Source organism: Pristiophorus japonicus, chromosome 22, assembly GCF_044704955.1.
Source record: "Pristiophorus japonicus isolate sPriJap1 chromosome 22, sPriJap1.hap1, whole genome shotgun sequence".
Taxonomy (NCBI): domain Eukaryota; kingdom Metazoa; phylum Chordata; class Chondrichthyes; family Pristiophoridae; genus Pristiophorus; species Pristiophorus japonicus.
In genome coordinates, this window is record NC_091998.1 from 2,614,049 (window position 1) to 2,639,072 (window position 25,024).

Here is a 25,024-nt window from a genome sequence, read left to right on the forward strand (position 1 = left end):
ATCACATTGTTACTGTTGTGTCCTTACACACTACAGCAAATCAACACGAGGCACATAATGGAGACAAGGTCACTCTGTCACCTGTACCTTTATTCACAGACCAAGGAGTGATGACCCTGCGTGGGACCTCCCTTTATATACCTGGCTGACAGGTGAGGAGTGTCTCCTACAAGTTCACCCCCTGTGGTCAAGGTGTGCATTTCTCAGGTGTATACAGTGTACAGTGTTGTTACATAAAGGTTACAGTTATGTGAAGGTTACAAACATGACCTCACCTCCCCCCAACGTCTTTGGGTCAAAGATTGAGTCTTTCAGGCGGTCGGCGCTCTCTCGTGGAGCGCCGCAGTTGGGACTCTGGTTGTTGAGCCTTGGCATGCGTCTCTGTCCCCTGTGGTGAGTCCGGCCTGTCCGGGCTGGCCGCAGGGACTGTGCATGCTGCTGATGGTTCTTGTTGCTCGTTCACTGGCAGTGGAGTGAGCAGCATCTCATGATTTTCCTCAGGTTCCTCAGTGTCCATGCTGAACCTTTTTTTTTTTACTTGGTCCAGATGCTTGCGGCATATCTGCCCATTGTTGAGTCTGACCACTATGACCCTATTCCCCTTTTTACCAATTACAGTACCCTCGAGCCACTTGGGCCCCCGCAGTGTGATTAAGAACAAATACAGGGTCATCGATTTCTATCCATCTCCCCTTTGAGTTACAGTCGAGGCACTCATTTTGGGACTGGCGCTTGCCCTCAACAATGTCTGACAAGACTGGATGAATGAGGGACAGCCGCGTTTTTAGTGTACGTTTCATGAGTAGTTCCGCTGGCGGGACTCCCGTGAGCGAGTGCGGTCGGGACCTGTAGGCCAGCAGGAGGCGCGATAGGTGGTACTGAAGGGAGGGTCCTTGAATGCGGAGCATGCCTTGTTTTATGATTTGGACTGCACGTTCCACCTGGCCATTGGAAGCCGGCTTGAACGGCGCTGTCCTGACATGTTTGATGCCATTACCCGACATGAACTCCCGGAATTCATAGCGAGTGAAACACAGGCCGTTGTCGCTAACTAGGATGTCCGACAAGCCATGGGTCACAAAGACCACACGAAGACTCTCCACTGTGGTGGATGTCGTGCACGAATTCAATATGATGCACTCAATCCATTTCGAGTACGCATCAACAACAATGAGGAAAATTTTTCCCATGAACGGGCCCACGTAGTCTACGCGAATACGTGGCCATAGCTTGGTGGGCCAGGGCCACAGCTACGGCTGAGTGGGGCCTCCCTGGGGGCATTGCCCAGCTGGGCACACGTCGTGCACCTGCGAACAGTGTTCCAGGTCTGCATCAATTTCCGGCCACCATACATGTGACTGGGCAATGGCCTTCATAAGCACGATGCCTGGGTGCTCGCTGTGGAGTTCCCTGATGAATGCTTCCCTACCCCTCTGGGACATGATTACCCGGCTGCCCCATAGTAGGCAGTCGGCTTGGATGGAGAGCTCATCCATCCGTCTGTGAAACGGTCTGACCTCCTCGGAGCATGCTCCGTGTGCGGGCGCCCAATCCCCAGTCAGCACACATTTCTTAATCAGAGATAGGAGGGGATCTCTGTTTGTCCAGGTTTTGATCAGGTGGGTTGTGATGGGGGAGCCTGCGCTGTCAAAGGCAATGACAGCCATGACCATCTCCGCGCTTTGCTCCGCTGCCCCCTCAGTAGTGGCCAGTGGAAGCCTGCTGAGCGCGTCAGCGCAATTTTTGGTGTGTATGGTGTCGTCATATGCAGCCAGCGTGAGGGCCCACCGCTGTATGTGAGCTGACGCATTGGCATTGACAGCTTTGCTGTCGGACAACAGGGATGTTAATGGCTTGTGGTCCATTTCTAACTCGAACCTTCTGCCAAAAAGGTACTGGTGCATCTTTTTCATCCCGTAGACACATGCGAGTGCTTCCTTTTCAACCACACCATACCCCCTTTCTGCTTGGGAGAGCGACCTGGAGGCATAAGCCACAGGTTGGAGTTGGCCCTCATCATTACTCTGCAGCAACACGCACCCAACCCCATTGGATGATGCATCGTATGTCAAAACCAATTTCTTACAGGGGTCGTACAGGGTCAATTACTTATTAGAACAGAGCAGGTTCCGTGCCCGATTGAAAGCCCTTTCCTGACAGTCCCCCCCAAAACCAATCGCAACCCTTACGCAGGAGCACGTGTAGCAGCTCTAGCAATGTACTTAAGTTCGGTAGAAAGTTCCCGAAATAGTTCAATAGTCCCAGAAATGAACGCAACTCTGATATGTTGCTGGGCCTGGGCGCGCGACAGATCGCCTCCATTTTGGATTCGGTGGGCCGGATCCAGTCTGCGGCAACCCTCCTGCCCAAAAACTCGACCTCTGGGGCCAAAAACACACACTTGGACTTCTTTAGTCGCAGGCCTACCCGGTCCAGTTGGCGTAGCATCTCCTCCAGGTTGCGGAGGTGTTCCTCGGTGTCTCGACTTGTGTCGTCCTGATATACAATTGTTCCAGGGATGGATTTGAGCAGGCTTTCCATGTTCCTCTGAAAGATAGCGGCTGCTGAACGAATGCCAAACGGACACCTGTTGTAGACAAACAGCCCCTTGTGCGTGGTGATGGTGGTCAGTCGCTTGGATTCTTCGGCCAGTGCCTGGGTCATGTAGGCCGAAGTGAGGTCCAACTTGGTGAACAGCTTGCTGCCTGCCAGAGTGGCAAAAAGATCCTCCGCTCTCGGAAGCGGGTATTGCTCTTGTAGTGACACTCGGTTGATGGTGGCCTTGTAGTGGCCACAGATCCTGACCGAGCCATCCGTTTTTAAGAACAGGGACGATGGAGCTTGTCCAGTCACTGAATTCAACGGGCAAAATTATGCCCTCTCTTAGCAACCTGTCCAACTCACTCTCAATTTTCTCCCGCATCACATACGGCACAGCTCTGGCTTTGTGGTGCACTGGTGTGGCGTCCGGGATGATGCGTATCCTTACTTTGGTGCCTTTGAAAGTCCCGACGCCAGGTTGAAATAATGACTCGAACTTTTGTAGGACCTGAGAGCATGAACTTCGCTCCACAGATGAAATGGCGTGCACATCCCCCCATTTCCAGTTCATCTCGGCTAGCCAAAAGCGCAGGACCATTTCCCGGGACAATCCAGAGTGGTAGCCGGTTCTCTGATCCATTATGTGTGACCACCAACATTGCACTGCCTAGCACTGGGATGATCTCTTTGGTGTACGTCTGTAATTGCGTGTCAATGCGTTCTAGTTTGGGTCTGCTAGCTCCGAGTGGCCACAGTTTCTCGAATTATTGGACACTCATAAGTGACTGGCTGGCTCCTGTGTCTAGCTCCATGCGTACCGGGATGCTGTTTAACAGTAAGCTCATCATCTTAGGTGGCGTTTTTGTGTACGAGCTGTGGATGTTTGCCACCTGGACCCGCTGAACTTCAGCGTCCATTGCTGTGTCCCAGGCATACCCCTGCCTTGCAGACCCCCTCTTGTGGTTCATCCACTTCGTAAACCAGCCTCGCTGCGGGCTTCCTGCACATCCTGGCTAAATGTCCACTCAAGTTACAATTTCTTGAATTGTTGAAACCTGCAGGTTTTCGCAGCATGTTTGCCCCCGCACCTCCAGCATGAGCTGAGATTGTTGTGAACAAAAGAGCTGTTACCAGGCATTCCTCTCTGATTGTCTATTTGATTACTCTTGAGCACTCTGTTTGTGGGTGTCAATGGTCCCATCCCGGGACGTATTGTCCCTTGTGATGGTGTAAATGTCCGTTCAACCTGCCTTTGTCTCTGTTGAGGACCCACCCTAGAGTCTATTACTGCCTGGTTGGTGTTGAATTGCCCTTGCCTGCCTGCGGGGTTCAGAGTCGTGTTTAGCATGTTAACTCCCTGCTCCATCGCCACGTTGGGAGCAGAGTTGCGCGCGTATATGATCTTGGTTTCCTCCTCCCCTGCCATCAATGCCGCTGCTTCCAAGGTCAAGTCCTTGGTCTCAATTAGCTTCCTAAAAATCCCGGCATGACCAATGCCCTCAATGAAGAAATCCCGTAACATCTCCCTCCTGCAGGCATCTGTGAACTTAGAGGCTGGCCAAGCGCCGAAGGTCCGCAACGAAGTCCAGTATGCTCTGCCCTTCCTGACGTGGGTGCGTATAGAAACGGTGTCGGGCCATGTGTATACTGCTCGCCGGTTTGAGGTGCTCACCGATCAGTTTGCTGAGCTCCTCGAAGGTTTTGTCCACCGGCTTCTCGGGTGTGAGCAGGTCTTTCATCAGCGCGTACGTCTTAGGTCCACAGCTGGTCAGTAGATGCACCCTTCACTTGTCAGCTGCTGCCACTTCCAGCCAGTCCTTCGTGACAAAGCTCTGCTGGAGTCTCTCAACGAAATCGTCCCAGTCCTCACCAACACAGTACCATTCCTCCGTGCTACCGGTGGCCATTCTCTTGAGTCGTTGATTCCCGTTTCTCATCGCCATATGTTGTGTCCTTACACACTACAGCAAATCAACACGAGGCACATACTGGAGACAAGGTCACTCTGTGACCTGTACCTTTATTCACAGGACCAAGAAGTGATGACCCTGCGTGGGACCTCCCTTTACATACCTGGCCGACCAAGTGAGGAGTGTCTCCCACAAGTTCACCCTCTGTGGTCAAGGTGTGCATTTCTCAGGTGTATACAGTGTACAGTGTTGTTACATAAAGGTTACAGTTATGTGAAGGTTACAAACATGACAGTTACATGCACTGGAAATGTCATGACTTAACTTTCTGTGACGAGTTTAGTTCGTATCTACTGCACAATTACAGCAACTACACATGTTGTCAATGGGGAGCCAGGCGGCAAGATATCATTTCCGTGAAGCTAACAGTGGAGCAGCACAACTCTGATAGCAACTTTTGGATATCCGCATTTAAATGCACACCTGCTCCTCGCCTGAAGGTGCTCTACCATTTCTGCATAAATAACAGTGAATGTCATTAGTCTTACTGTTATTTTGACAGCAAAATCTAGTCTATTGCACTGCAAAGGAATTTGCTTTATTGGATCTGCTTTGAGGCTTGCTAAGATGCTATTTAAAGGAAACTGTTTTTATATTCTTCATTTTAAAACATTTGAACCATTTGAAATCATTCCTTTGTACAGCACATGAACCATCTGAACCCCTCAATTGGACAGTGCCATCTGTCCGTTCCCCCGCCCCCGCAAAGCTGCACAAATCACAAAGTCAACAGCCTCCTCCTGCAACTGTATAGGGTATTGGTGAGGCCGCACCTGGAGTACTGCGTGCAGTTTTGGTCACCTTACTTAAGGAAGGATATACTAGCTTTGGAGAGGGTACGAGACGATTCACTCGGCTGATTCCGGAGATGGGGGGGAGTTACCTTATGATAGATTGAGTAGACTGGGTCTTTACTCGTTGGAGTTCAGAAGGATGAGGGGTGATCTTATAGAAACATTTAAAATAATGAAAGGTATAGACAAGATAGAGGCAGAGAGGTTGTTTCCACTGGTCGGGGAGACTAGAACTAGGGGGCACAGCCTCAAAATTCGGGGGAGCCAATTTAAAACTGAGTTGAGAAGGAATTTCTTCTCAGAGGGTTGTGAATCTGTGGAATTCTCTGCCCAAGGAAGCAGTTGAGGCTAGCTCATTGAATGTATTCACGTCACAGATAGATAGATTTTTAACCAATAAGGGAATTAAGGGTTACGGGGAGCGGGCGGGTAAGTGGAGCTGAGTCCACGGCCAGATCAGCCATGATCTTTTTGAATGGCGGAGCAGACTCGAGGGGCTAGATGGCCTACTCCTGTTCCTAATTCTTATGTTCTTATGTTCTCCTTCATCCTGGATATTATTGAAAGATCTGTTGATCTACATAAGAACATAAGAAATAGGAGCAGGAGTCGGCCATTCGGCCCCTCGAGCCTGCTCCACCATTCAATAAGATCATGGCTGATCTGATCTTGGCCTCAACTCCACTTCCCTGCCCGCTCCCCATAACCCTTGACTTCCGTATCGTTCAAAGATTTGTCTATCTCCGCCTTAATATATTCAATGACCCAGCCTCCACAGCTCTCGGGCAGAGAATTCCACAGATACACGACCCTCAGAGAAGAAATTCCTCCACATTTCCATTTTAAATAGGCAACCTCTTATTCTGAAACTATGCCCCCTAGTTCTAGATTCTCCCATGAGGGGAAACATGTTCTCTGCGTCAAGCCCCCTCAGAATCTTATAACGTTTCAATAAGATCATGTCTCATTCTTCTAAACTCCAATGAGTACAGGCCCAACCTGCTCAACCTTTCTTCATAAGATATCCCTTTCACCTCAGGAATCAACCTCGTGAACTTTCTCTGAAGTGCCTCCAATGCAAGTATATCCTTCCTTAAATAAGGAGACCAAAACTGCACTAGTTTCCTACATTACAACAGTGACTACACTTCAAAATTACTTCATTGGCTGTAAAGTGCTTTGGGAATCCTGAGGTTGTGAAAGGCGCTATAGAAATCCAAGTTCTTTCTTTTCTCCTAGTTTGGCGTTCTTTCATATAAAAGTTAATAATCGGATTGCCCCCTACTGCATGGGGCAGACGAAGATGAAGATGCTGTTTGATCAATGGGTCTTTGTACTTCGAATGGTCTTTGCACAAATTATAAACCCTCACAGAGGAAGAAATGTTCGAGCAGTATAAAGATATAGATTAATCTGTGAATACATATTCGATTTATGATCAAAGAACCTGCAGTGTCCAAAGGAGCAGAGTGCTCTCTTTCTTCCATTACTAAAGCCCATGTAAGTAGTCTGAAGTATTCATTAGTCTCTATCGGTCTGCCACCACCTCCCACCCAGCCACCCACCGTTTCGATTCTAATGGACTCATTGTGAAAGGTACAGTTACTGATCAGTTTGTAGTTATTTTATCCACCCAGTTTTCCTGCAGTGCTACTTCTGTACCTACCCCTGTCCCACTTCCTCTTTCTCACCCTCATTTTCCTAAAAACACACAAAAAGATAATATCAAACATTAAAAGTTGCTCTATCCACAAATGCTGCCTTACCTGCTGAATATTTCCAGCATTTTCTGTTTTTATTTAAAGTTGCTAGTGTGTTCTTACCTACCTGCAGGTTGCAGCACAACATTTCTATCTCTGCTCTCTGCTTTTGTTTCATTGCCTCTTTACTTGCCTTCTAGTTTCAGCGGACCTCTAAACCCCATTTGCCAAAGATCACTAGGCAGTCTGGAGCTTTTTCAGCTACAATAACATTTAAAATAGCAGATTCTTTGAGGCTCTTACGGATTTTACATTATTCTATTCTTAGAAATTGAGTTAATTCCATAACATCCTAAGACATAGTGAAGTGATACATCTTCGCAGCTTGTTTTAACCTTTTCACTGTCTCCAGGGTTCTTTTGCCATGCTGCTCAATTAATCCACAGTTTTACTTTTAATGCTCGTCTAAGCTCTTATTGTTCAACATCTTTACTTTTGCTTGTAGGTCAAAGGTTCAAGTTAGTAGTCCAAATGGCCTGGCATAATCAAGGTGTATCAACAGCAAAGACAAGTCACTTTTTACTGTGTGATAATTACTGTCATACCAAGATGAGAACCCCTTACCATCCATTCCAACATCACACCTGTTTATAGTCTCCAGTTACTGTTGACAAGCCTCTAGGTACTTGCTAAACATAACAATTCTCAAGATCGGGGAACAGACTTGTATTTATATAGAAACCATATCAGGTCTCTCAGAAACTTCTCCATTAGCATAACACACATAGAATTACTCTGAGGTGCAATGCCTATTGTTATGAAGGCAAATATAGAATACACTTTGTGAAGAGGTAGATCTGACAATGAGCAAAAGACCAGCCAGATCATATTCTATATACTACACATAATTTAAATTATAATTCCAATTCCTGATGTACTTTCTTTAAAACTAGAGAGCATTCTGTGCTGTCAGTGCTGAATATGAAACTATAATCCTTCACACAAGCCTAAATTAAATCAAAAGTATACACTGCAGATGTTTTATAATTTTGCTCGACAGAGAAGCCAAACAGGTAGGTTGCTCATCCAGATCCTCACAAATGCACCGAGGAGGTACATGACTGTCTTTGCCAATGACAAAGTGCTTATCCTTTACTCAGCACCTCCCGACGACAGAATGACCAAGCTCTGAAATTCAGCATAACAGGTGGGCGCCATATATATTCCAGGAACTATGTCAAAATAACGAAGTATGAAGCTAAGAGAGATCTGGGAGCTTTTGTGGACTTTACATCCAACACGGCTATTCACTGTGGTACAGTAATCAACAAAGCAATACAATTCTGAACTATGTAACTAAAACAGCAGAGTACAAGTCAGAGAAAGTCATGCTCAAAGTATATAGTGTTCTGGTCACATCACCTCGACCACTGCACCCAGCTCTGGTCAATGAGCTAAGGGAGGCATTGAAGAGAGGAGGCATGAGACTGATTCAATATTGCCAAAAATACTGGAAAAACTTGGGCTCTTCGTCCTGAACTGGGAGGTGATGTTATAGAATTATTTCTGATAATAAATGGTATAGAAAAGTGAATGCAGATTATGTTAAAATAAGCTGTTGCAGTGGGACAAGGTGCACTGGTTTAAACTAGAAAAGGAAAATTCAGGACTGATGTCAGAAATTTCTTCATACAAGGTAGTGGAGGTGACAACACTGGATTAATTTAAGAAATAGTTTGGTGACATGATGGGGAAGAGTGTAAAGAGGCTGTGGGGTCTTTCCGGATTGATGAACCAAATGGATTTCCTCATCTCCGGCTATCTCATGACCCTGTGATGGGAGAAAATCGCTGATGCTCCAAATTATGCTGCTTTTTAAGCCTCACACTTGCTAACTTGTTTTACTTTTTTCCACCTTAAATATTATCAGTAAATAGGTGGGATCTAAATTACCATTTTTGTGGGGAAAAAAGTAATGTCTGGTTCCCTCGATGACGCAGTTGGTGAGGCCGTGGGTAACTGAGCCACAGGTCAGGAAGTTTCCAGGTTTGAAAAGTTGTGTTTAAGGTGAAGGAACGGCTAATAGAATTTCTTTCTGTTCCTTTCTAACCACTGAAAACTTGGAAATCACGATAATCCGTATTAGCAACCATGTCTTGTTCCTACGGCAGTTCAACAGGCTCTCATTCATTGCACAAGCATTGGAAAGTGAAGGATTGAGCGTTTCACAACCTTGGGATAGGAACTTCCACTTCAAAGAACTGAGAGTTCTTTGATGATGCTGCATTGACTGATACTTGGCAACACTGCTGCATTTGAGAAAAAAAAATCATTCATAACTTGCTTCCATGAAAGACAAAAAAAAATTCTATAGTTAAAAGTTGACCTTGGTTGATCTCATCGCCACCACTGGTGGGAACTCCTGAAAAGGTCACAAACCAAAGGCCCTGCTTCAGATCATCACCTGTGGTTGCAAAATTGGACGACAGATTTTCCCATGAATTAATTGCAATTCTCCATTACAGATATTGCTTGGGAATGTATTTACAAGGCTATTTTTATAAAAAGCCTCCCAGAATGCAGTGCAATACCCTGATAAGCACAGAGGAACACAGGAACCGGAGTATTCTATTCAGTCCCTTGCGCATTGTTAGTGCTTCCACAGGCGTCTGTCTCAAACTCTTACAGCAGCAAATGGATCTTCTGGCTTTAGGGCAACTCTTAGCTGGCATCTCCAAACTGCATTCAGTTTAGTCAAAGATCTATTTGTAGAGGAAATATGAATCAAAATGTTGATGCATTTTTAGCAAATTCTAACTGTGTATCAAAATGAGAGAAAACCAGTCTGGTCATGTGTCTGGTTCTGGACATTCGGTTTTCCAGAGAATAAAAAACAAATTTCAAAAGTCCAGTTTTCCGATGTTTGTTTTTTAAAACCACTCAGTATATGCAGTGGCCGGTATGTCTACGTGGCTAATTGGAAATATTTTCATTTGTTCACCATCCTGCACCATCCAAACAAAGCAACACATTCTGGTCTTCCTGCCTAGGAGTGAGAGAAACAGAGGGAGAGAAGGAGAGGGTGCATGAGATGCCAGACATACACATTTGGGATTCACACAGGAGGGATGAAACGCAGAGGGAGAGGAGAGCTTAATATAGCTCTCAACAAAGGTGTGTAGATTAGAGAGAAATAACAGAAACACTCAGAAGCAGAGACAAATGTTACCAAAAGTTAGAGGATGTGTGCCACTCTCCAATTTGGAGTTCTGCAAAATAAACTTAGTAATGAAGTGGATTTCTTGGTTTGGAGTTTCTGAATCACGCGATTAGTTCCTGCTCCTGGGAAAGACACTGGCAGACCAGAAAAAATTCCTGCTGATCACTAACAGACATTTGACTGAATTCTTAAACAAGATCATTGCTTTTAACTTGATGCTCATTGATGGATGTGCAGCAGTTGGCTCAGGCTGACCAATTGAAGCTGTAAACATGATAAACTGTGCAATCCTAGGCTGGAAAGAGGCAATCTAACAGGAGTAATCTGTTTAAGCTATTCAGTTAACACGCGCAAGCAATACCATGATAGATACAAAATGCTTTTGAATTATTCATTTCTACTTCAAGGGGTACCGTTGCTGTACCGAAGCGTTTTTTGCTAGGGTCAGATAATCAAACAGTCACAATAACCTCCGCCATGTTTGTTGGAGACAACAGATTAGCCGGTGGGAAGTTTCACCTTCAGTATATCTGATATCCACGACAGCAACAACTGTTTCATTACTTTTTAAGAAAACACTAATTTTGTGCTCATCTGCTCAGTATTGTGGAAGATTCAAACACTTTATGCAAACACCAAATCAAACAACAGTGCAGTCCCTTCAAAAGAAGCAGTCACTAACAGATATTCACTTAAGTGGAGTTGACAGGGTTTTAATATACACATGAAGCTTGGTGTATATATTTTGTGCGTTACAATGCAGTAACACATTGAGGATTGACAGGACATCGTAAACAAAGGTTTCACCTCGAGTAGTTCATCAAAGTCATTGGAATATCTGAAAAGCATTGTACATTCTAGATTGCCCTATTCTTTACAATATGTACAAACTTGATGGTTACTTACCATTGTTTACCATTTTCTATGTGATGTAATGGTAAGCCAGTTCTGGTGATCCAATGTGATTCGACAAGCAGTGGCATTGACATTTATTTAACTGAACCATGCAAGGGAGCATCCTAGGTTCGTATACATCATAAACCGACAGCCCATTTCTCAATTCACAATCGAGGCACTTCTGCTGCAAAGGTGCCAGGGCCTCAAACATGTGCTCTGCTCCTCAGGTGTTCATGTGAACCTTTTAATCCATATGCTGACAGCCCAGAGGTTAACTAATGACTGTCTATTCAGCTCATTGCACAATTTATTTAGCAAGGTCTAAAGATGCTATTGTGGATAAACATGGAAAACTCAGCAGGAGTCACTAAAGCCTTTGATTCAACAATAATTAAAATATTGTACATATCCAACTTTTCTTCTATGCACTTTAATTCTATTGAACACCCCATGCACTTATGGTCAGATAATCATCCTGCCCTTCTGCTACCAGTAATCACAAGTCATATACATGTCCGAAACCGAGCAGTCCCAATTCATATTCACAAATACCTTCAATCAAAGAGACATGGGCGAGACTGGCTGTATAACAAAGGTAGCTGAGTGCATCAACCTGTCTTACAAGCTGAAAACTAGGGGCTCTTTTACGTGAAGGGAATGTTTCGCCTGCTTCGAAGGGACGGCATTGGCCCATTAGAGCAAGGTGAAATGTATGGCACAGTCTCTTTTTCTCATGCCTGGCAGAATCTTGTGCGGAATGAATGCACTTTGCAAGAGCTAATAAAAAACACCAATCAATTGTGAGAAGTGTGCACATTACATGAAAGCTAGACTAATTCTTACAGAATCCTACATCAGTGTGAGAGATCTATAATTTCACTGGCTATGTCAAACTGCAAGCGATTTCATGCTGCTTGCTGTGTGTTGTCTGTGGCCATGCAATTGGTGTAAGTCTGATGGTCGAGTGTTACACTCACTCTGTCGGCGATGTTGCTGGACGGGACCTGGGTTGCCGTGGAACGTGCCCTGCAAGGGAGAGGAGGACGGAGCAGAGAGCCCAGCCTGTGCAGGAGAAAAGGAGGGGAGGGGGGTGGGGGGGGGGGGGGGGGGGGGGGAGGGGGGAGGGAAGAAGGTAAAAACAAAAAAAGAAACAAAGACACATTATGTCAGGAACAGCTGAAGTTACTGGTCAGAATCAGACACACAGTGAAAGTGGAACAGGGATGCTAAGAATTAGCCAAACTGCTTGCAAACTTTGAATTTCTAGAAGTCGGGTTTAACAGTTTACACACAAACGTGCTGTGGAAAAATTTAGTTATAACATTGTTCTTTTAAAGTTATCGGATATCATCCTACTCAGAATATACCATGTAAAGGAAAAATGACAGCAATCTCCCCGTCCCCGCACACATACAGCTGCACAGTTCTGGGAACATTGGCCCGAGAACTCTGCGCGTGAGCAACTATTCCAAAAGGAACTTGCCGCTTTCTGAAATAATAAATACAGTAGAGGCATGTAGCTGATGCTTGCGGGTAATTAAGGTTGAGCGTCCGAAATCCAGACTCCCCCGCCCGACCTCCCCCCACCTCAGCTGCCTGACCTGCACCCTCTCTCCCCCTACCTACCTCGGCCCCGGGCGTTTCCAGATTCGTGACGTCGGAAAGATGTTCCGAAATCCGGAAATACCCAAAATCCGGAACGGCCTCAGTCCCAAGGTTTCCGGACGCTCCGCCAGTATCACAATATCGGCTTTGAGAAAGCTCTTCATCCCATTTACTCTCATCCTTCCGGAATACCAACCCGACTGCTTTCTCATTTCAACATCTACATCTTTAAGTGAGCCCAGTGTCTTGACCTCAATCACTTTTCTGACAAGCTATTCCGGCTGCTGTTCACCCTCTGTGTAAAGAAATACTTCCTGACTTCTGTCTTGAATTTGCCAGTAGAAGTTGAATCCTAGATTCAATCACAAAGGCAGTTTTAACGATATTTCTCCAATGTCTGCATGGTGGCTGCCTGTATTTTGTTATTGATTGCTTCTAACTCTTTGCATGTCCAATTCTCCTGCCAAAACACACACTTGTTTCCTTTAACAGTATCTGCAATTATGACTTTTCTTGATCCTAATAATGATTAAAAATGTGAGCACGGAAATCTACAGATCCAAGAATGTTATTTATTTTCCCTTTGAATTATTTGATTTATATACTTGTGTGTATTTAAAGTCTTCCTTCTTTCAGCTGCACTTCAAATCATTTCCTGGCCCAAGAGGGTTTGCAGGTGTAAGAGAAATTTGGCATTAGGGGTACCAGCGGGACAAGGGTTAAAGTGCTGGTTCCTGCACTGGCCCATAAGGAGGTAAAAGGCCTCTCTTCGGCCTTGTACCAAGGCTCCAGAAGTTATCAATTCAATAATATTCCGACAGGATACGATGCGAGAACCTAAACAGACATTGATAAGACCTTGTGAAGAGGCTCAAGGCGGGCTCACGGGCACCAAGGAGAATCAACAAATTCTGACCTAATGAAGTAATTCTAGTCACGGCCTAAAGTGGTCACGAGGGTCTTGGCCTGTCAATCCAAAGTAGCACTGATAAGGTAGTTCAATTAGAAATCTAGGGAGGTCTTGTCCAGGAACAGAGGGGTTTTGAAATGTATAAAAGTTGTATGATTGTGCTGTTCGGAGAGCATCTCCACTCACAGGCGGCTGTGATAAGGGGTGTTCTCGGACGTTCGTAATAAAGATCGTTATACTTTGCCATCCGTCTCTGTCTGCTAACTTCGAGAATTGCTACATGGGCTGGGGCGAGCGTCGACCCTCTAGTCCCATTTTCCCCTTACACAGGTAACCCAAAAGTTGAGGGCCGGGTTATTGCTGCTCGACGAACATCCACTAGGACAAAATACTTAGTTAGAATGAATCATTTCTTTATTTTTCCCCCTTTGCTCGTGTGTACTCACTGCCTCTTCCAAGATTGGGAATTTCGCAGGGAATTGCAGCATAAATTCAAGCCCTACAACTTTGTGAGGCATTGCTTGGTCAACTACTATTTGGTGCCACTGCTATTCCATGATCAAGATGAAGAACAGTCAACCTGCTCCTAGACCTCGAACAGTACCTTTCCACAGTCAGTGACTACAATAATAGCAGCTCAAGCGAGCTGGCTTTGCAAGTTCCCCATTTCCCAGGCAATGAAACTGAGTGTGTGACAAACCGTGGGCCGGGTATGTGTCTCCACCACTCTGTGCTGCAGTCTGAATCACTGATGTTTCAATGTGTCAACACACAAGGTACTGGCTCAATAAGATTTAAAATGCAGAAAAGGTTTCTAGAACATCTCCACGGAAGAATTTTGTCCATCGTATTGCAATAAATGTCTAGCTTTTAATTATCAGAGCTTAGAAATTTCTGTCTGACATTAGTGTATGAACACAGCATGATATTACGTTGTCCACTATTTTAATGTAGGTGCTATCATTTTCAATGGGTTAATGCCTTCGTTAAAATAGTGGACAAAGTAACATTATGCACATGCATTAAATGGCGCGCTAATATTGCACATGACTATTTCTAAGTAGTAAAAAATGATCAGAAACTTCATGTAACAATCTACAGGACACAGAGCTAGTATTCATTCAACGCAATCTGGTAACATGAATGTGGATAATGCTGTATGTGTCAGCTGTACTACCACTTGCTGTGTTTAGGATTGGCTCAATCTTGTCTTGGTGCAGAAAAAGCAGTGCCGATCTCAAAGGGTTAAGTGTTTCTGATTTGCTAACCTATGGTTTGCAATCCCAGTGCCTGGCTCTACGTAGCCAATTTCCATCAAACGGTTTCTAAGGACAGCTGTCAGTTTATTGAAGGTGATCTCAAGGGTCGGGTTCACTGTGCCCTACAGTCTGAAAATAATGTTTGGGATTGATTTCAGGACCCGGACAGCTATGAATATGAAAACAAGCTCATAGGTGGAGAACAGTGCCATAGGTCATTCTTTTTAAAAACAAGAGGTAAATACTCCGAGCGTGTATTGACTAGATTTGCACCGTTAACCAATAAGAGAGGCTAGAATCGACTGCCCTCTTCCTGTAACTTGTTGGCTGACATATTGAACAGTTTTTTTAAGGATCAATGTAACTAAAAAGAAAAGAACAAACAAGGATGGGTCATTGCAGCCCAATATCATGTTGCTGCAGAGTTAGAGAAAACGGTTCCTTCAGAAGCTTAACATATGTCTCTGAGTTTTGGAGGGGGAAAGACTGAGCCCAATTCCACAGATATCTTAGAGCTAGTAGCTTTCACTAACTATCACTGGTCAACTTTAAAACAGTTACTTTGTGGTTGTAATGTCCCTCTGCTCCTTTTTCTGTTCAAGTAGGTACTATATCTGGGATATTTTCTCAGTGCTGCTCATGTGTAAGCTTTTAGTTGGCACTGTGCATAGGGAGGGCACCAGAGCCGGGGCAGGTGGGCAAGTGAACCAACATCACCATCTTTTAATGTCACACTCTGATGACCCATCCTGCTCCGCCACTGTTATGTGTTTAACCCTTGGCAACCTGTATCACACCTGTCCACCAGAGGGCCTACTTGTTGGAGTCCCAAGGGATCCCAGCATCCCTTGGGAGCATTGTATATAAGCAGGCCACCCACAAGGTATCTGCACTTTGGAGTCTAATTAAAGGAGCTAAGGTCACACTTACTCACTGCTTACGGTACTCAGTTTCATCCTTTATTATGAGCGTAACAATTGGCGATGAGATAACGAACAACCGCACGAAAATGCAAAGAACAGTTGGTATCCTGGAGAAGTTCTCAGAAGGGGACGATTGGGAGGCCTTTGTGGAGAGACTCAACCAATACTTCGTGGCCAACGAGCTGGAAGGGGACGAGAACGCTGTCAAACGAAGGACGATCCTCCTCACCGTCTGTGGGGCAACAATCTATGGCCTCATGAAGAATCTTCCAGCTCCGATAAAACCAACAACCAAATCCTATGAAGAATTGTGTGCGCTGGTCCGGGTGCACCTAAATCCGAAGGAAAGCGTTTTGATGGCAAGGTATACGTGCCAACGGTCAGAGGGCCAGGAAGTGGCGAGCTACATCGCCGAACTAAGGCGCCTTTGCAGGACATTGCTAATTTGATGGATTCCTTGAACAAATGCTGATAGACTTTTGTGTGCTTGGCATTGGCCATGAGGTAATCCTTCGCAAACTATTGACTGTTGAAACACCGAATCTGAGCAAAGCCATAATGATAGCCCAGGCATTTATGTCCACCAGCAAACAAATTTCGCAGCATAAAGAGGTTTCGGCCGGTACTGTGCACAAAGTAACGTCATTTTCAAGCAGGAATATATATGGCAGAACGTACACACCGGCTGCTGCATGACCCAGAGTCCGCCGTCAATCATTAATGTGAGGCAGTTAACACCTTGTTGGCATTGTGGAGGTGATCATCGGGCCCATCAATGCCACTTCAAGCACTATGCGTGCAAAGGCTGCAGAACAATGGGACACCTCCAGCAAATGTGCAGACGAGCTGCAAACCACCACGTTGCAGAGGAAGATCGATCCATGGTGATCAGGCTGAACTTGAGACTCGAACCGAGGAGGCAGAAGTGTATGGGGTACACATCTTCACCATGAAATGTCCACCGATGCTGTTAAAAGTTGAACTGAACGGAATTCCAGTATCCATGGAACTGGACACGGGTGCAAGTCAGTCCATAATGAAAAAAAGACCTTCGACAGGCTGTGGTGCAACAAGGCACACAGGCCCAAGCTCAGCCCCATTCACATCAAGCTAAGAACTTACAGCAAAGAACTGATCCCTGTAATTGACAGTGCTGAGGTCAAAGTCTCCTATGATGGAGGAGTGCAGGAACTCCCACTATGGATTGTGCCAGGGGATGGCCCCACACTGTTCGGCAGAAGCTGGCTGAGAAAATTCCTCGAACTGGGATGACATTTGAGTGCTTTCGTCCGTCGACAATGCCTCATGTGCCCATGTTCTGAGCAGATTCCATCGTTATTCGAGCCAGGCATTGGAAGTTTCTCGGGGACGAAAGTGCAGATCCATTTGGTTCCCAGTACAAGACCCATTCACCACAAGGCTCAGGCGGTACCGTATATGATGCGAGAGAAAGTGGAAATTGAGCTGGACAGGCTGCAGCGAGAAGGCATCAATGAGTGGGCCAGTCCGATTGTCCCGGTTCAAAGGTGACGGCACGGTCAGAATTTGAGGGGACTATAAAGTAACGATTAACTGTTTTTCGCTACAGGACCAGTACTCGCTACTCAAGGCAGACGACCTAATTGCGACCCTGGCTGGAGGAAAGATGTTCACCAAGTTGGACCTGACCTTGGCCTACATGACGCAGGAGTTGGAGGAATCTTCGAAAGGCCTCACCTGCATCAACACGCACAAAGGTTTGTTTGTCGATAACAGATGCCCGTTCAGGATTCGTTCGGCCGCGGCAATTTTCCAACGGAACATGGAGAGCCTGCTAAAGTCGGTTCCTCGCACCGCGGTTTTCCAGGGCAACATACTGTTCATGGGTCGGAACACCATCGACCACTTGAAGAATCTGGAAGAGGTTCTAAGTTGGCTAGATCGCGTGGGACTCGGGTTGAAACGCTTGAAGTTTGTTTTCCTGGCATCAGAGATAGAGTTCTTGGCAAGAAGAATCCCGGCAGACGGCATCAGACCCGCCGACGCCAAGATGGAGGCCATCAAGAACACGCCGAGACCACAGAACGTGACGGAACTGCGGTCGTTCCTGGGACTCAACTATTTTGGTAATTTCCTACCCGGGTTAAGCACCTTGCTACAACCCCTACATGTGCTACTGCGCAAGGGAGACGACTAGGTAAGGGGGAATTCACAAGAGGCTGCCTTTGAGAAAGCCAGAAATCTGTTATGTTCAAACAAACTGCTTGTTCTGTATAACCCATGTAAACAATTAGTGCTAGCTTGCGATGTGTCGTCATACGGGGTCGGGTGTGTATTACAACAGGCTAACGAATTGGGGATTTTGCAACTGGTCGCTTAGGTGTCCAAGAGTCTGTCCAAGGCATCAGTACAGCATGACTGAAAAAAAAAAGCTTTGCCGTGCGTTTATGGGGTGAAAACAAATGCACCAGTATTTGTTTGGTCTCAAGTGTGAGCTTGAAACTTACCATAAGCCGCTCATATCGCTATTCTCAGAGAGCAAAAGGATTAACACCAATGTCTCTACCCGCATCCAAAGATGGTCGCTCATGCTGTCGGCATACAACTATGTAATCTGCCACAGAACGGGCACAGAGAACTGTGCTGATGCTCTCAGTCAGCTGCCATTGCCCACCACCGGGGTGGAAATGGCACAGCCTGCAGACTTGCTCATGGTGATGGATGCATTCGAAAACGAAAAGTCACCCGTTACGGCCCGCAAGATCAGGACCTGGACCAGCCAGGAGCCTTTGCTGTCCCTGGTAAAAAAAAAACCTGTGCCCTCCATGGGAGCTGGTCCAGCGTCCCAGCAGAGATGCAGGAAGAGATTAAGCCGTTCCACAGGCGCAAAGACGAAATGTCCTTGCAGGCGGACTGTCTTTTGTGGGGTAATCACGTGATCTTGCCCAAGAAAGATAGAGAAACGTTCATCAGTGACCTACACAGCACCCACCCAGGCATTGTAATGTTGAAAGTCATAGCCAGATCCCTTGTGTGGTAGCCCGGCATCAACTCAGATTTAGATTCATGCGTGCGCCAGTGCAACACTTGCTCTCAACTGAGCAATGCACCCAGAGAGGCAGCGCTAAGTTTGTGGTCATGGCTCTGCAAACCGTGGTCTAGGATCCATGTTGATTATGCGGGCCCATTTCTCAGCAAAATGTTCTTGGTTGTCGCGGATGCTGATTCAAAATGGATCAAATGTGTAATAATGTCTGTAAGCACGTCCACCGCCACCATTGAAAGCATACGAGCCATGTTTTCCATTCATGGCCTGGTTGATATCCTAGTCAGCGACAATGGGCCGTGTTTCACCAGTGCTGAATTCAAGGAATTCATGACCCGCAATGGGATTAAGTGTGTCACATCTGCCCCGTTCAAGCCCGCATCCAATGGCCAGGCAGAACGGGCAGTTCAGACCATCAAGCAAAGCTTGAAACGTGTGTCAGAAGATTCCCTGCAGACCCGACTGTCCCGAGTTCTGCTCAGCTACCGCACCAGACCCCAGTCGCTCACCGGGGTTCCCCCAGCTAAGCTGCTCATGGAAAAGGCGCTCAAAACAAGGCTCTCTCTTGTCCACCCTGATCTCCATGATCACGTCGAGGGCAGGTGGCATCAACAAAGTGTGTACCATGATCGTGCAAATTTGTCTCACGATATTGAGGTCAATGATCCTGTGTTTGTACTCAATTATGGACATGGTTCCAAATGGCTCGCTGGCACGGTCACAGTCAAAGAAGGGAGTAGGGTGTTTCAGGTCAAATTGGCCAATGGACTAACGTGCAGAAAGCATTTGGACCAAATCAAATTGCGGTTCAATAACAGCTACAAGCAACCCGAGGAGGACACCAACAACTTTGAACCTCCAACACACACACAAGTGGCATCATGGTTGACCGTGAAGCCGAACTCACCATCCCCAGCAGCCCGGCAAGGCCGGCTGCCCAACAGCCCAGTGAAGAACTGACCAACTCACCCAACACCTGCATTTGTACCAAGACGATTGTCTCATCCTGTAAATAAGTGTACTACTGACTTTACGAGGGAGTGATGTTATGTGTTAAACCCATGGCAACCTGTATCACACCACCACCAGAGGGCCTACCTGTTGGAATCCCAAGGGATCCCAGCATCCCAGTTGTAAGCAGGCCATCCACGAGGTACCAGCACTCTGGAGTCTAATTAAAGCAGCTAAGGTCACACTTACTCATTGCTTACGGTACTCAGTTTCATCCTTTAGTATGAGCGTGACAGCCATCTTGCAGCCAAAGCACCTTTCATTGTAGTGTCCTCCCTACTGAAATAAAACTAAATCTATTTCTCTTTTTTTTTTGAGCTCATGACTTTAAACAACATTCGAAGTGAATTGCAGTGGAATGCATCATCATCATCAGAAGCCGCCATGGTTTCATCGGTCAGTTTTTGTGGATTAAATTCTGAAATCCAATTATCTATCCAGTATTCACTCTCCGCATTACTGGAGAATGTGTCTTTAGAATGTATGCAAGGTTAATAATACAATGCTACTTGTCACATGATTGGTGTCATACATTACTTTATCACAAAAACTTATGTAATACATTTGGTTAGAATAGACTGGCGAGTGATACCTAAAGGGTTGATGGTGGATAGGCAATGGCAAACATTTAAAGATCACATGGATGAACTTCAACAATTGTACATCCCTGTCTGGAGTAGAAAAAAACGGGGAAGGTGGCTCAATCGTGGCAAACAAGGGAAATTAAGGATAGTATTAAATCCAAGGAAGAGGCATATAAATTGGCCAGGAAAAGCAGCAAACCTGAGGACTGGGAGAATTTTGTAATATAGCAGAGGAGGACAAAGGGTTTAATTAGGAGAGGGAAAATAGAGTATGAGAGGAAGCTTGCTGGGAACATAAAAACTGACTGCAAAAGCTTCTATAGATATGTGGAGAAAAAGATTAGTGAAAACAAACGTAGGTCCCTTGCAGTCAAATTCAGGTGAATTTATAATAGGGAACAAAGAAATGGCAGATTAATTGAACAAATACTTTGGTTCTGTCTTCACGAAGGAAGACACAACTAACCTTCCGGAAATACTAGGGGACCGAGGGTCAAGTGAGAAGGAGGAACTGAAGGAAATCCTTATTAGGCGGGAAATTGTGTTTGGAAAATTGATGGGATTGAAGGTCGATAAATCCCCGGGGCCTGATAGTCTGCATCTTAGAGTATTTAAGGAAGTAGCCCTAGAAATAGTGGATGCATTGGTGATCATTTTCCAACAGTCTGTCGACTCTGGATCGGTTCCTATGGACTGGAGGGTAGCTAATGTAACCCCACAGAAAGGAGGGAGAGAGAAAACGGGTAATTATAGACCGGTTAGCCTGACATCAGTAGTGGGGAAAATGTTGGAATCAATTATTAAAAATGAAATAGCAGCACATTTGGAAAGCAGTGACAGGATCGGTCCAAGTCAGCATGGATTTATAAAACGGAAATCCTGCTTGACAAATCTTCTAGAATTTTTTTTGAGGATGTAACTAGTAGAGTGGACAAGGGATAACCAGTGGATGTGGTGTATTTGGACTTTCAAAAGGCTTTTGACAAGGTCCCACACAAGAGATTGGTGTGCAAAATTAAAGCACGTGGTATTTGGGGTAATGTACTGATGTGGATAGAGAACTGGTTGACAGACAGGAAGCAGAGTGTCGGGATAAACGGGTCCTTTTCAGAATGGCAGGCAGTGACTAGTGGGGTGCCGCAGGGCTCAGTACTGGGACCTCAGCTATTTACAATATACATCAATGATTTGGATGAAGGAATTGAGTGTAATATCTCCAAGTTTGCAGATGACACTAAACTTGGTGGCGGTGTGAGCTGTGAGGAGGACGCTAAGAGGCTGCAGGGTGACTTGGACAGGTTAGGTGAGTGGGCAAATGAATGGCAGCTGCAGTATAATGTGGATAAATGTGAGGTTATCCACTTTGGTGGCAAAAACACGAAGGTAGAATATTATCTGAATGGCGGCAGATTAGGAAAAGGGGAGGTGCAACGAGACCTGGGTGTCATGGTACATCAGTCATTGAAAGTTGGCATGCAGGTACAGCAGGCGGTGAAGAAGGCAAATGGCATGTTGGCCTTCATAGCTAGGGGATTTGAGTATAGGAGCAGGGAAGTCTTACTGCAGTTGTGCAGAGCCTTAGTGAGGCCTCACCTGGAATAGTGTGTTCAGTTTTGGTCTCCTAATCTGAGGAAAGACATTCTTGCTATTGAGGGAGTGCAGCGAAGGTTTACCAGACTGATTCCCGGGATGGCAAAACTGACATGTGAGGAGAGACCGGATCGACTGGGCCTGTATTCACTGGAGTTTAGAATGATGAGAGGGGATCTCATAGAAACATATAAAATTCTGACAGGACTGGACAGGTTAGATGCAAGAAGAATGTTCCCGATGTTGGGGAAGTCCAGAACCAGGGGACACAGTCTAAGGATAAGGGGTAAGCCATTTAGGACTGAGATGAGGAGAAACTTCTTCATTCAGAGAGTTGTTAACCTGTGGAATTCCCTACCACAGCGAGTTGTTGATGCTAGTTCATTGGATATATTCAAGAGGGAGTTAGATATGGCCCTTACGGCTAAAGGGATCACGGGGTATGGAGAGAAAGCAGGAAAGGGGTACTGAGGTGAATGATCAGCCATGATCTTACTGAATGGTGGTGCAGGCTCGAAGGGCCGAATGGCCTACTCCTGCACCTATTTTCTATGTTTCTATTAGTGGGGGCTTGGTTCAGTGGTAGCCCTGTCACCTCAAGTCATAAGACCGTGACATAAGAACAGAAGAAATAGTGGAGTCGGCCATTCAACCCTTTGAACCTGCTCTGTCATTCAATAAAATCATGGTTGATCTACCTCAACTCCTCCTTCCCCAACTATTCCCCTTCCACCACTATCCCACTTGACTCGAGCATATAATCTAAGGCGACATTCCAGAGAGTGCTGCATTGTTGGAGGTGCCATCTTTCAGATTAGATGTTAAAACAAAGCCACAATCTGCCTGTTTGGGTGGATTTGGACGATTTCATGGCACTACTGGAAGAAAAGCAGGGAATTCTCCTGGCATGCTAGTGAGCATTGATCTCTCAATCAGCACCACAAAAATGGATTCACTAATCATTTAGTTCTTGTGGTTTTGCAGGATGTTGTGCACTAATTATTGCTGCATTTCCTCACAAAACAACAGTGACTACACTTCCAAAGTAATTCACTGGTTATGAATGGTGTGAGGATGCTCTGAGGATGTGGAAAGCTCTATCTAAATGCCAGCTTTTATTTCACTTGTTAGTTGGATCAGGCATGCAAGAAACTGTGTCGATCAGTAATTTACCAGAAAATTCCCAACAAAACAAAACCCAGCGCAGTGGATGCTCATTATTATAATCTCCAGGGGACTGGCAAAATTAATTCTTCTCATCAGAGGTTCATCTTATTGAAGTCTGTATTCCATTCCTGACTACACTGACTATAATAGAGCTTCAGGCATGAAAACATTTCTCATAATGAAGGTTGTGCACTGAAGAGTCAGCAATTGAGACAAAATTAAACAGAGTAACACAATTTAGAGCAGTCGAGATAACATGTACATGGTCCTATGAACCCCTCAATTGCATTAATGTCAAGTTATTCTTCCTATTTCTCGATAAACTCAAAGCTCAGAGCTAAGTAGCAATGAGGGAGCTCATTCTAACTAATTTGCCACAGCAACGTACTGTCTTCCAGCAACATTTAGCTACCCCAGAATTCCAAGATTAATCACTCTTTGCTTGAAGAATTATTTGTGACATCAATCCTGAATTGGCCTTTTAATAATTTATATCTGTGCCTTCATGTCTGGCAGTCATTTAACTTAAAATTGCACTCCAAATTCTCCCAGGACATTTGTCCTTCTGGTTTTCCACCATTCCTAACCCAAGAGAGAGGTGGTAGATAATCCCCTCTCATGGTTTGGCAACGCTTTTCTGAATCAGCCATACCGAGTGGACCAGTGAAGTGTGCCACACTACCCAATATTTCACCAGTGCTGTAGAGGTGGTGCATCACATCTGGCTTGGTAATTCACCAAATAACCTGGGATGGATTAGGGACTCAACATCTTAAAATTTGCAAGGATTACATCATCATCATAGGCAGTCCCTCGGGATCGAGGAAGACTTGCTTCCACTCAAAGAATGAGTCCTTAGGTGACTGAACAGTCCAATACGAGAACCACAGTCCCTGTCACAGGTGGGACAGATAGTCATTGAGGGAAGGGGTGGGGAGTCTGGTTTGCCGTACGCTCTTTCCGCTGCCTGCGCTTGATTTCTGCATGCTCTTGGCGATGAGATTCAAGGTGCTCAGCGCCCTCCCGGATGCACTTCCTCCACTTAGGGCGGTCTTTGGCCAGGGACTCCCAGGTGTCGGTGGGGATGTTGCACTTTATCAGGGAGGCTTTGAGGATTACATCGCATCAGTATGGCCAGTGCTAGCTTGATGCAGTGTAGCATTCTTCTCTCACTGCTAATGTTCTTTGATCACACATCAGACGCCTTTGATCCTGGGGCCTTTGGCTGGCTCAGGGCACCTGGATTTTGGCTAAAACATGCCGAATGGACAGAGGACAGACATCCACGCCAGCACTGGCTGAAGAGGAAAGTTGCTGCAGTCTCATCTGCCACTGGAGGACGACTTTTGCTGGAGCACCTTACTGCTTGTTCCCTGGCAGCACTGCCTCAATAATAAGGTAAGCAAATAAGTGAAGTCTGGAAATACTATAGAGACCGGCAGTAGTTTGAAGTTTGTTCCAGCTCGTGTGGAACAGAATTCTATTTAAAGTAATTTTTTTTCTTTTTCTTTCTGTGAAGCTTTCCCTTTGGGAAATACTGCTTATAACATCATATTTAATTTAAATATATATTTTTGCCTGCTTTTCAGAAAGTTTGAAAATTACTTTTAAACTTGCCTTTCGGACATTTCATTTTTTTTTAATTTCCCTTTTGATTGTTCTAAAGAAAGAAAGACTTTCACTTCAGTGCAATCTGGTCACATCTCTCAAACAAATCAAACTTTAAACACAAGTTCATTATTATTTTTAAGTGCAGTGATTCATGTTATGTAGGAAAACCCAGCAGACATTTTGCTCGCAGGATTCTACAAACAGCAGTGAGATGGAT

The 25,024-nt window shown here is 45.5% G+C and overlaps 1 protein-coding gene across 3 annotated transcripts in view; it reads right to left on the reverse strand.

The window, feature by feature from the left end:
- ccser2a (coiled-coil serine-rich protein 2a) overlaps positions 1 to 25,024 on the reverse strand; it is a 723,588-nt gene that overhangs the window by 62,682 nt on the left and 635,882 nt on the right. The window contains exon 11 of one of the 3 annotated variants that reach the window (XM_070865516.1): positions 12,100 to 12,184. The exons of the other annotated variants lie outside the window; for them this stretch is intronic. Coding sequence (XP_070721617.1) covers positions 12,100 to 12,184 — 85 coding nt within the window. The remainder of the gene's footprint in view (positions 1 to 12,099; positions 12,185 to 25,024) is intronic. 3 annotated transcript variants of the gene reach the window in all.